Here is a 13,151-nt window from a genome sequence, read left to right as displayed (position 1 = left end):
GGCTCCAGAACATTTGCAGTACATTGATGACATCATTGTGTGGGGGAACACTGCAACAGAAGTGTTTGAGAAAGGAGAGGAAGTTATCCGGATTCTCCTGGAAGCTGGTTTCGCCATTAAGAAGAGCAAAGTCAAGGGACCTGCCCGAGAGATCCAGTTCCTAGGAGTGAAGTGGCAAGATGGACGGCGTCAGATTCCCACTGAGGTCATCAATAAGATCACAGTAATGTCTCCACCAACCAACAAGAAGGAAACACAAGCTTTCCTAGGCGCTATAGGTTTCTGGAGGATGCACATTCCCGAGTACAGCCAGATTGTGAGTCCTCTTTACCTGGTTACCCGCAAGAAGAACGATTTCCACTGGGGCCCTGAACAGCAACAAGCTTTTGCCCAAATCAAGCAGGAAATCGCTCATGCGGTAGCCCTTGGCCCAGTTAGGACAGGACCCGAAGTGAAGAACGTGCTCTATTCTGCAGCCGGAAGCCATGGCCTGTCCTGGAGCCTCTGGCAGAAGGTGCCTGGTGAGACTCGAGGTCGACCACTGGGATTCTGGAGCCGAAGCTACAGAGGGTCTGAGGCCAACTACACCCCAACAGAAAAGGAGATCTTGGCAGCCTATGAAGGAATCCAAGCTGTCTCAGAGGTAATTGGCACTGAGGCACAACTCCTCCTGGCACCCCGACTACCGGTGCTGGGGTGGATGTTCAAAGCAGAGGTTCCCTCTACCCACCATGCCACCAATGCCACATGGAGCAAATGGATTGCTCTCATCACACAGCGCGCCCGAATCGGAAAACTGAATCGCCCTGGGATTTTGGAAATAATTACCAACTGGCCTGAAGGTGAAAACTTTGGTCTTGCTGATGAAGAACAAGTGACACGCGCTGAAGAAGCTCCACCGTACAACCAACTGCCATCAGAAGACACACGCTACGCTCTTTTCACCGATGGTTCTTGTCGCATCGTAGGGATGAAACGAAAGTGGAAAGCAGCCGTATGGAGCCCCACACGACGGGTTGCAGAAGCTACTGAAGGAGAAGGTGGATCAAGCCAACTCGCTGAACTCAAAGCTGTTCAACTAGCCCTGGACATTGCTGAAAGGGAGAAGTGGCCAAAGCTCTACCTCTACACTGATTCATGGATGGTAGCCAATGCTCTGTGGGGATGGCTGGAAAAGTGGGAAAAAGCTAATTGGCAGCGTAGGGGAAAACCAATCTGGGCTGCTGCAGAGTGGAAAAACATCGCTGCCCGAGTAAGAAAGCTGGTTGTGAGAGTCCGCCATGTAGATGCTCACGTCCCCAAGAGCAGGGCTAATGAGGAACACCAAAACAACAAGCAGGTAGATCAGGCTGCAAAGATAGAAGTGTCACAGGTAGACTTGGACTGGAAACACAAGGGAGAGTTGTTCCTAGCTCGATGGGCCCATGATGCCTCAGGCCATCAGGGCAGAGATGCCACCTATAAGTGGGCACGAGACCGAGGGGTGGATCTAACCATGGACAGTATCTCCCAGGTTATCCATGACTGTGAGACATGCGCTGCGATCAAGCAGGCCAAGCGGGTGAAGCCCCTGTGGTACGGTGGGCGATGGTCCAAATACAAGTATGGGGAGGCCTGGCAGATTGATTACATCACACTGCCTCAAACCCGCCAAGGCAAGCGCTATGTGCTCACAATGGTAGAAGCCACCACTGGATGGCTGGAGACCTACCCTGTGCCTCACGCTACTGCCCGGAACACCATCCTGGGCCTTGAAAAGCAAGTCCTTTGGAGGCATGGCACCCCTGAGAGAATCGAGTCTGACAATGGGACTCATTTTAAGAATAGCCTTATTAATACCTGGGCTAGAGAACATGGCATTGAGTGGGTGTACCACATCCCTTACCATGCACCAGCTGCAGGCAAAGTGGAACGGTGCAATGGATTGTTGAAAACCACTTTGAAGGCACTGGGTGGGGGAACTTTCAAAAATTGGGAACAGAATCTAGCAAAGGCCACCTGGTTAGTTAACACCCGAGGTTCCACCAATAGAGCTGGTCCAGCCCAGTCTGAATCCCTGCATACAGTAGATGGAGATAAGGTCCCAGTAGTGCATGTCAGAGGTCTGTTAGGAAAGACTGTTTGGATTAATTCTGCCTCGAGTACAGACAAACCCATCCGTGGGGTTGTCTTTGCTCAGGGACCTGGTTGCACATGGTGGGTAATGCAGAAAGATGGAACAACACGTTGTGTACCACAGGGAGATCTGATTGTTGTGTGAAAACCACCTGTAGTGTGAAATGCCAGTATACCCCTGCTTGCTGATTGTCACTGTCACTGTTTATACATAGCTGCATATATATATTTACATATGTATTAATGTGTGTGGAGAATTAGAATATCTTAGTTTGGACATTGAGCCAACAATATGGGATAAGGGGTGGAATGTCTTGGGGTGACCTTATGATGTGTATCCCATATCGCTGCCTATGCCCAGAAATTAATTATTGGCCTTTCTATGCCTCTGAACTGAGCCTGAGAGGGGGAAGAAAAAACTGAGCAAAACTTTCTCAAAGCAGTTTGAAACTTGTTCAAGGTCACATAAAGATAGCAGGTTTTTTTTTTCAGCTGGGGCAGGGGGGAGCGAGGAAGCACCCGGCTGGCAGCTTTTCCAGTCAGCTTTTGGCCAGTTTTTTTGCAGTTCCTTGTTCTCTGGAGAGAGGCTGAGAGCTGAACTTTTCCTTCTCTGGAATTTCGGATTTTCTCCCTTTTCTACTGGACTGCCTGATTGCTGTAACATCAGAGCACATCGGGAGGACTTTTCACCGGGCACAGAGGGCCTGGCCCCGGCCCAAGCCCCAGCTCCGAGGAGACCAAAGGGAGGACTCGAACACTTTCTCAGGTTTTTCCTCTACAGCGAAAGATTTTACCATTTAACATTATTTTCCTTTCCCGTGTGCTTGTTAAATAAATAGTTTTATCTTCTTCACTTTCCTTCGAGGAAAATTTATTTTTTTCCCGAACCTGGTGGGGGGAGGGGTGGTTGTGCCTTCTCTCAGAGTATATATATATTTCTAAATTTGGCCAAACCGGAACACTATAGCATAGAGATCTACAGAAAAGTGTAATGTTTTCATCATGTACCTTTAATTTATCATACATACAGAGCAGAAAAGTTAAGTAAGAATGCTGCAGTTTCAAGAAACAAAGAAAACCAACTAAAAATACTGTGAATGAAAGAACTCATTACTGCCTTCATAAATATAAGCTGTAATAATGTTTTCCTGTTCCATCAACATTAGGCACAGAAAGGAGCCATTAGACTTTTCTGCATTTCAGGTAGTATGTTTTAAATTCAAAAGGAAGTTGTAATATAAAAACAGCTCATGCTTTCTTCCCCAAAGTATGCTAAACTAGATTGACAAGAATAGACTCAATTTAGAATGTGCTACTCTGTGCACATTGAAATTTTTCTTATTAAAAGAAGGTAATTATCATACAGTTGCAAGTTATGCCATTTGGGCTTACACTTTATAACGAAGGCCACATTCAGAGCATGCAGGTGGTCCTTATTAAATGCACAGGCATTGTTTTGAACAGAGTAATGAGAATGTTAAGCAGTTGTCCAGCTTCTGTAGCTTTTAGATAGGCATTCATTAAAATTGTTTGTTCACCTTGACATTTTCTTCAGCCATTTTAGTACCATGGAGGCCAGGAGGACAATGAGCTACTTCCAATTCCTTCAAGGCTTTAGGAAGTTCATCCTTACTGCTGAAATTATTTATCACATTTCCAACAGCTTTCAGGATAGCTGTAGCCTGTTCCATAAATCGAGAGCTCTCCTGGGGGGAGACAATAAACCAACCATCGTTAGAAAGATTGCTTTAAGATTTTCTTTTCTTTCTGGACTATGACAGAATACAAGCCTTCTTTCTGTGATGAAGTAAAAAAATTTCCTGAATTCATGCAGTTGTTATTATAAACTGTAAAATCAATTACATCTCTGATATTCAAAAGCATATAAATTTCTCACTGATTTTAGCTAGTGAAATAAATAACAGGCACCATATCTATTCATTATTTATTCCCATATTATTAGTCCTAGGAAATTTATTCCCGTATTACTAGTCCGAAGAAATTTAATCAAAAGTAAGATCCGTATAGAGACTTTGTACTGCAGTGATAATAAGACTGTCAGCTGTAGGGCTCAGCATCTTCTGTTATAAAAGGACAAATTAGTATTTGTATCCTGCTGAAAACAATGATCAAGTACATGCTGCCTAAAGCATCGTTAATCTTCATCAGGATTTCTGTGCAAGAATATGGACACTTTCCTGAAAATGAAAGTCTGCAGAGAAATTTCTGTCTTCAAAAAGAAGTGCGAAGAAGACCCAAGGATAAAATTCTGCTTTATTTTCTTGATGATAAATAGCTTTTCATCCAAAAATTGAAGGCAAGCGGATAGTACAGTCACAAGATATTTTTAATGCCCCAATTTCTTATATTTAAACTTCTTTACTACAATAAATTGTGATAAATTTGCACAAGCTGTTCTAGTGCTCTGTTATTAGGACCTAGAATCTACACTGCTATGTAAATTTGCTGTTACACTCACCTTTTAAAACATTTTTGCACGAATTTTCTCTAGAAACTATATTTCCTCCCCTCAGGGACCTCAACAAATATTTGAGCCTACTGCTTGCTAACGAAACCTTGAAAATATGGATGAGAGTGCTATCTCTCTGGATTATGGACAATGAAGAACAAAAGCTGTAGTAATTTCTCCTCTGGGCCTCTTATCTCAGCTATGAAAAGTTGTTTGATTAAATTGCTCATTTTAGATATAAAAGCTGCTCTGGGACCTGGTGAGTAATATTCGATCTTGTGGGACAAAACATACTTTACTGATGTGAGAATTTATTTAATAGGCAGGTATTTTTTAATATTAATTAATATTTATACATGTATTTTATGACATGCTTCAAAAAGTGAGTTATGTGCTACTCTGACTTATGTATTTCAACAAGAGTATTTTTGATATTTTATGCTGCTCTTCTATGTAAACCACAATACTACCCAGTGCTAATTTATGTATTTATGTAAGATAACTTTTGCAATATGCACCCAGTACCTGTTGTGCTGTAAAACATGTATCTTTAATGCCCTTATCAATTTCAAACTAAAATTAATACTATACCATTGAGTATAATAACTCTAAATGGAAATCGGATACTACTTCACTTTAATTAATATTTTAAAAAACTGTTATACCAATGTTTGCTTAGTCATTATGCATACCTTCTGAAGAGCTGGCATCACAGTATCCTCTTCTCCAAAGACACATGGCACCATGGTACACAGATGAATGTGGTGCCCTATGGGACAATTTACTGTGAAGAGCAGTATGTGTCGCCTATAAGGAAGAAAACAAACCAACCAACTTTTTTTTTTAATTCCAGCAATTCTTAAGTTTTCTTTCCATACATTTGGTAGTATCATTGTCAGAATTGCATTTAGCTGGAGAAGCTTATCCAGGCCACAGCTTCAAAGTGTTAACCAGAGATTCAGCAGAGAGAGTAAGAAAGGAGAGTTAATGCCCCACACACACACTGGCATTTTTTAATTCCATCTTCTTTCAACAGAAATTTAAATGCCCCTTAGCCACTAACAGACAGTGGGAAGAGAATGCCTTCCATGCTTACCAAGAGATTTCTCTTTTGGAATAAAATGGGGAAGTGGTCAACAAGCCCATTTGTCTCCCATACCTTTTGTAAATTAAATCTGACTGAAAGCCTCCTGTCTCTGACTGGAGTAGAGAGAATCAAAGGTGGGAAGCTTATAAATTTGAGATGATGGTATATCTTAGCTTTGAAATTCACAGGTGCAAAAAGATACACATTTTTGGCCTCCCTACAGTACAGAGAGACAACTTTTAGAAGCTACACTAAGAAAATACACGTGAATGCAGAACTAGATGTGAATGCAGAACTAGATGTGAATGCAGTCTATAAATATAACTATTCCAGTTTTAGTCTGAACCAAAACAAGTAAAGAGCACTATTAAAGATCTTTGATTTAATTTCAGCATGCTAGTGTTGTGGTATTTTCTTTCTATGCCTATTTATTTGACATCTTACTTAATCTTTTAAAAATACATTTTGTTTCATCTCTTTGAGATGAAACTGGTGATTTTCTCTTTTTGGAAAAGTAGAAGGCCTCAGTAAATTAGTCAGGAACGTTATGCTTATGACAAGACATGAAGATTTTGTTTTCCTGGTTTCCCTAGAAGGATTTTCAGAAAATAACATATCAAGCGCTCTTGCTTTTTACCTATTTCTGTCAGCCAATGCCCCACACTGTATATTTAGTTTTACATGCAAAGAGAAAAAAATCATATTGAGCAGTATGTGAATGGGAAGTAAGATATGCAAGACTTCGTGGATAATGTTAGAATTTATCCTGTCATGTTTCATAAATCCTGTTTCAGAAAAAGCATTGAAACCTCCTAGGGTATCATCATGCTTTTACAGTTCCACTAAAATGCTAATTCTTACATCTTTCTTGCTACTCCAGGGAACATTTTGAATCATTCTAGTTAGAAACACTTCTAAGTAGGAATTTGTAAGAATTTAAATTTTTTTTTTTTTTTTAGCAAATCTGTGATTTTTCTAGTTAAATCCTCTTAAGTACGAGTAAAGAACTCAAAATCTTTATAAAAGTTTCGGCAAATTCACAGCAATTTGGCAGTTTTACCAAATCCTACCTATCAACTAGTCTGATACTCCAAAAACTTTTGTTTTAGGAAATAAACTCTTACTGTGTTACTGTGTAAAGTAAGCAATCATTTTAAGCCTTAGCTAAAGAGTCAGGACAGAAATGAAGCCTCATACATACCCAACAGGAAGATTTATCACAGTAGCTTTGGTTGCAGATGTACGCATCTTTAACACAAGTTCCCCAGGAGTCACAGATTTCCAAGAGAAACGTTCAACCCTCAGCACACCCATTGAACATTCTTGTTTAGTACCTAGATTAAGAAAAAAACCCAAGAAAATACACCCCACACAATATGGGGAGGGTGAATAACAATCACATTCAGACACACCTATGCAGAATCTGTAGCTACTTGACACTTATTAAAGTCTTCCTGTGGCCTTCACTAACACAGAAAAATCCAGTCATTTAAAATGTACTGGTGGTACAAAACATGGCTTACTTGTACCATTTGCTAGAAAATAATGGTTAAAAGAATGTATTACTAAGATGTATACATCAGACATCTTCCAAGGCACTTAAGGCTGCTGTAAAACTCCATAGAAACCCTTTCTGTCCACATGCAAAGGAAGCAAACAGCCATAAAAAACTCGTATTTATTTATGTTTATTTATATTTATATCTTATAGTTTAACTATCTACACAGAATGGTCAGTTTGGTTTTTTAAACTTTCTTTTGGTTCTCTCTACTCTACTCCAGATGCACTAAAATTACATCCATGTCCAATGTTTAAATAACTGATTAATCTAAGCCAATTACCATAAAGTCTTAGCTTTCTTGAATTCCATTCTATGTTTTTCATTAAATACAAGAGATTTCTATTTAAATCATTCAAGTTGCTAGATCTTGAAAAAGCCAACTTTAAATGTACTGGAGAGCTTATTGTGAACCAGTTTAAAAATAATTTCAAAAATATACTTTGGTTATATTGCTGTTTTTGCTGCATTATGATCAGCTAAGGCATAAGTTAGCTTGCAAGAATGGAATCTGTAGAAAAGAAACTCCAAGAAACACAAGGAAATCCATTCCAGGAATATACAAATGAAAAGCTTCCAGCAAATAATAATAAACAGTAAAGGGAGAGATCCTTTCATGAAAATGTTCATCATCAATATGAAATAATGACGAAGTATTGCTTGAATATCAGTGTATTTCTTAAAATCAATTTGACTATTTCAAACTCTTGCTAAACTCTCAAATTGTGCCCAAGTCCATAACAGACAAACACGACAGCACAAACATATTCAAGAATGGGAAAACACAACATTAACATTTTTTGTGTTGGCCTTACCTTCAGTAACATACCAGTGTACTAATGCAGAAAAGCTAACCAGGATTTCAATGGGCATCAGACTGTCCACAAGTAAATAATAGAAGACTTCGTCATCAGTAGACTGTATAGAAAAACAGACATTTGTTCATCCTTCATTTCCATTGAATGTTATCTGACTGGCCTTATACAAAATAGGACTAAGACTTCTGATATGGTGACCTTAGTTATGATCTGGGAAGCAAGCAATTAATTGTCACTACTTCTTCCAAATTTCAGACATGTCATTTAAGCCCAGAGCCTCATGCTGCATGTATAATAATGTTCAGTTAAAAGCTAAAAGGAAACAGAATGCTTTTTGGCATGAGAATATATCTACTTTTATATTATAGTCATCATATGTACCTCAGTGTAGGTACAAGCAACAGAAGACCAAAAATTTTGTTTCACGCTGCAACTTTCTGATTCAAATTAATTAAAGAAAGCTTGAAAGAAATAAGTACTTTTTAATTGGTAGATATGAGTGATCCTCCCTCATAAAGGGGTTCTTCTCCTACAAAACTCTATGGGGACAACATCTTTGACTCTCAACTTTAATACATAATTCCTATGCCAATATTAGAAACCATAGAATGATTCTACTGTTCCTAGAAATTCTTCAAAATCTAATGGTGAATGAGCTTCTTTCTTCAGAACTGTTACAGTACATGTCTTCCTGGATATTCCAGAGTCATATAAAGCCATTTTTTTGGTATTTTTATCTTCTTACCATAATATTAAAAAGTTCTTTTATAAGCATAATACAGAATTTACCCCATACTGTAAACATCTCATCTCTTTCAATGTAAGAAATTAGAACGATTTTACAGCAAAGGGTTAGGTTTTGTTTGGCTCAAGAGCACACAGCCTCACATAGTCTTAATGCTGATTATGGCTTAGGAAAGTATATCACGCAGTCATTAGGAAAATTTCTTGTGATGTGATTACAGAGAGGTGGGAAATTGCAAGTGTACTACAATTATGAAGCATAATCCATGTTGTTAACCTTCTCAGTACAGGATTTTACATGAAGTTCATGCCTGGAGTTTACATTTCAGTGCTCTACAATTACACTTCAGATACACTATAATATAAGAGCTGGAACAGGATATTCAAGCACGTTGAATAACCTTCTGATAATATGCATGACAGGTTTAAAGAAATTCCATTATTTTAATGTAACTAAGGAGTATTTCTAAATCCCTGCACCAGGATGCTGTAAACAGCAAAATGACTTAGCATTTAAAGAGAAAATGGAAGGTTATGCTAAACAGACTCACAATTTGGGTTTTAGGTGACAGGTGAAGATGAAGGAGAATTGAAGGGCAGATTCTGTAGATGAATCATCATTAAACTCAATTCAGACATCAAATCGTTAAAAGGTAGTTTTAAATCAAAATAAAGAGTGGGCAGAGATCTGATTCACTATCAATTTTCTTTACATAAGCCATTTTTCTGTTATTGTGCAGTGGCATTCCTCAGCATTTTTTCCTTGCCTTAAAGATAGATAGATAGATAGACAGATAGATAGATAGATAGATACATATAATGCAGAATGTTTGCTTGCAAACACACATTTGTATTGACTACATTAATCCTAATGCATTATTATTTTTCAGTAATAGCAGTTCTATATGATCCACCAATATCCTTTAGGATATATGTGTTACCTAATTATGTAAGACTTAGACAAAAAAAAAGCACAATACAGTAATTTACCATAAAACATGTCTTCTGATAATTATAAGCATATGTATGTGGCTTGTGGAAAACATACAGGTTCCTAAGAAGAAAATAAAATTGAAATATAAGATATATATGATTGTAAGAAAATAATCAGCATAAATTGCATTGTTTAGTTAATGTCTATTTCATTGCAAAAGATATTAATTTTACTTTCATAAGTCAGACTCCCAGCTATTTCTCAGAGACAGTTCAACATTTTTAGTTATAAAAAAGGTGAATAAAATTAATCTCCAGAGAAAGCAGCTGAAATTAATTAGTATATTTGCTGCATTTCTACACTTTTCCATTGGAGGTCAGGCCACTAATTTGTTTATTTTTAATCTATAAATGGTAACATGCTAATATTACTCTAAAACTCCCATGCCCACCTGAAAATTACTGTAATAACGTGTTATATAAAGTATAACTGTAAGGAAGGATTGTTTTATCTATTTTATTAATGGTTTTTTCAGTTCTGTGCTGTTGCAGACCTTCAGAGAGCTACATAGTTCCAGGCAACAATTTTTTCTGATTTTGATGGCACCAAGGGAGACATAATTGGCTTCAGCTTTAATTGAGGATGGAATCAGATGTGAGCCAATGTTTTGATTACTCGAAAACTCCACAGGGATCCTGATCTACTGATGACATACCAATTCCTACAATGACTAAAATATTCCTCACTTCTCAAAGTTGATGTGAACTATGAACATTAATCTTATTTTCACTGTATCTGAGATGTAGGTATGTCAGAGAAGGAAAAGCTTTCAACTGAACAGACAAGTAAACTGAAAGTCTTAGGTGCCTAATTTCTTCTGAGGGATAAATTCTTCAAAGGTCAACGAAGATGCTCTGTTAACAGCTGCTTTACCAGTTGACTGTGAAAATAAACTCTCACTCATTTAGAGATAAGAAAATGACAAATACTTTATACCTTAATTAATATTAATATTGGTCTACAAAAGGTCAACAGTACTTTAACCTTTGGCTAACAAGTTAGAAAGTTCATATTTCACATTCTCTCTGTATGACACTGTGAGAAAGACTTTTAAAGGAAATTATATTGCTTGTGATGCTTTTTTTTCCTGAATGCCATATCTTCCTGGACCTGGGACTACCTAAAAATAGCAGGCAAATCTTAACAAGGCCTAAAGTGATCTATGACTTTTTATTCCTAAAGTTCCTGTACTGCTGGCTGGTATAAAAATTACACATTCGCCTTTAGAGAGTAAGCAGAGTTTAATATCTGCTCAAGAAAACACTCATTTATGAAAACAGAAGCTTCAAAAAGAAATCTCCGTTACACATTCAAACAAAAAAAGAACTGAGTGAAGTTTCTCTGATAAAATTACTTCCCTCAGCATTTTTAGATGTTCTAAAGGATATGCATTGTACCAGGCTCCTTAAATCTGAAAGACAGAAGCTAAAGGTATGATGCTACAAGTACACTAGCTTTTTTTATGTTTTCAGAGGCACAAATGCCTTGAAATTATATTGAAAAGGGAGTGAGACAAAACACCTAGCTGATCAAGCAAAACTATGCTGATGGCAACAACTTTTTTTCGCTTTAGAATCATGTTGTTCTGACGCAGACTGTGTCTGCCCAGTGCCCCACGAGTTCTAAAAGGACCTAATGGCCGCAACACTCCATGACCTACAATCTTCCACCCCAGCAGCAGTCTGACAGCTGCTCTATGGAGCTGGTGGTGGCGTTCTCCACTCTGTTCTGGAGGACACACCCAAGGCAAAGAGCAGGGCTGCAGCTACAGACGCACTGTCAACAGGGACAGTAAGTCTGGTCTGAAGAGTAGCCTTGAAGCCACCCTGAAAGGCAGGACAGTTATACTCTTAAGAAGATACAATTTTTATATAGTCATGTTTTGAATTTACCATTGTTATACTGTATATTATATGGAATAAAACCCAAACTCTCTATTCCTTACTGGAAACACACACAGAAGTCTTCAAAGCTCATCCAGGTTTCCCTGGAAACTGAAGTCTTTTCTGACTCTGTTTCATCCTTTGATTTAGTCCCTGTGTAGGTCTTCATATCAGTATCAGCTGTTTCTGACATTTGTTTTGCATCTAAACTGATATTCTCAGGTAACTCTTCTGCAAAGATAAAAAGACACACAGAGCCAATACAGAGACAATATACAAGTTAAAAGTATCATTCTTAAAAATTATGCTAAAATTACAAGGAAATTATCCATACATCAGTTATTACGCATACAGTTTAAAACTAAAAGCTATCCCACTAATCTAAAGAGCTTAAATGGTGACTGAAACAACTCTGTATGAAATTTAGTGCTTGCACCTGCACCTGCTTATGTAGTCTGCCTCAATAAACTACCACATATTGATCCGTGCCCTAGAATCTTCAATATCAGTTTGTTAGGTACACATATATATGAATTCTGCAAACCTAAATTCATCTATATAAAGAAAAATACATCCCCTTGTCCAAAGAGCCTATTCAGTGAAAAGCTAATGAGGCAGAATATTCCAGCCAACAGAAAACAATACACAGAAATGTGGAGGACACGAGACCCAGCCTTGCCACTAGTACTCAGTACCGGCTATGATGCTACTCACACAAATCAGTCTACTTCTAAACAGAAACAGATTTGAACTAGATTACATAAATTTTCTTGAATGAAAATCAGAACTAAGGTCAGATTCATGCCAAAATATAGACACAGACATATGTAGACAGATTTTGAGATCTCTTGATAACTTTTTATGTTGTAATGTAACTTTCTCTGCATTTATTGTGAGATTCATATAAATAGTTACTGAAAATGTTTGACTTGGCCCAGAAAAAAGTTTTGAGAATAGCTCAACACCTGAGAATAGAAGAACTGAACAGCTCTTAATTTAGAATATTAATTTAGAATGCTTGCTGAGGAAAAAGATGAGGTAATATTCAAATATAAGGTATAACAAATGAGAAACCTATTAGAAACATACATAATTTATATTTAAATGTGCTTTGTAATATTTCACTATCACCAAGACACACAGAGCTGATGTGTGGCTAAAGTGTGGCTCTAAATTAGTTTGCAACTATTTTTCAAGAACTGAAAGAAATGCAATATAGGGAAAGGCACCAAAGGCCTTTTACCTTTCCTTCAACTATGGAATAACTACCTGAAAGCCAAAAAACCGAGGCTTTTGCTTCAATTTCAGTTAACTTAGGTGTTAGGCTTCCAGTAAAATAACCACAGTGCTCTTATTTTTAAGAGCCTTTTCTTTTTCTGACCAAATCCTTCAAACATTCAAAGTAATTTAAAAAATGAGATATTCATTTGGAAGATTTTGAATACTCTTTAAACAGTGATGTAAAACACATTTCTAAGGAAC

General features: G+C 37.7%; 1 protein-coding gene across 1 annotated transcript in view; it reads right to left on the bottom strand.

The window, feature by feature from the left end:
• The window catches only part of ADGB (androglobin), a 118,382-nt gene that overhangs the window by 46,627 nt on the left and 58,604 nt on the right, over nt 1-13,151 (bottom strand). The window contains exons 14-19 of the mRNA XM_032102143.1: nt 11,732-11,900; nt 9,783-9,846; nt 8,046-8,148; nt 6,874-7,006; nt 5,278-5,392; nt 3,654-3,821 (exon numbers count right to left, since the gene is read on the bottom strand). Coding sequence (XP_031958034.1) covers nt 3,654-3,821; nt 5,278-5,392; nt 6,874-7,006; nt 8,046-8,148; nt 9,783-9,846; nt 11,732-11,900 — 752 coding nt within the window. The remainder of the gene's footprint in view (nt 1-3,653; nt 3,822-5,277; nt 5,393-6,873; nt 7,007-8,045; nt 8,149-9,782; nt 9,847-11,731; nt 11,901-13,151) is intronic.

The sequence above is a fragment of the Corvus moneduloides genome, chromosome 3 (genome assembly GCF_009650955.1).
Source record: "Corvus moneduloides isolate bCorMon1 chromosome 3, bCorMon1.pri, whole genome shotgun sequence".
In the NCBI taxonomy this organism is placed as follows: Eukaryota; Metazoa; Chordata; class Aves; order Passeriformes; family Corvidae; genus Corvus; species Corvus moneduloides.
This window is presented reverse-complemented; position numbering and strand designations above follow the sequence as displayed.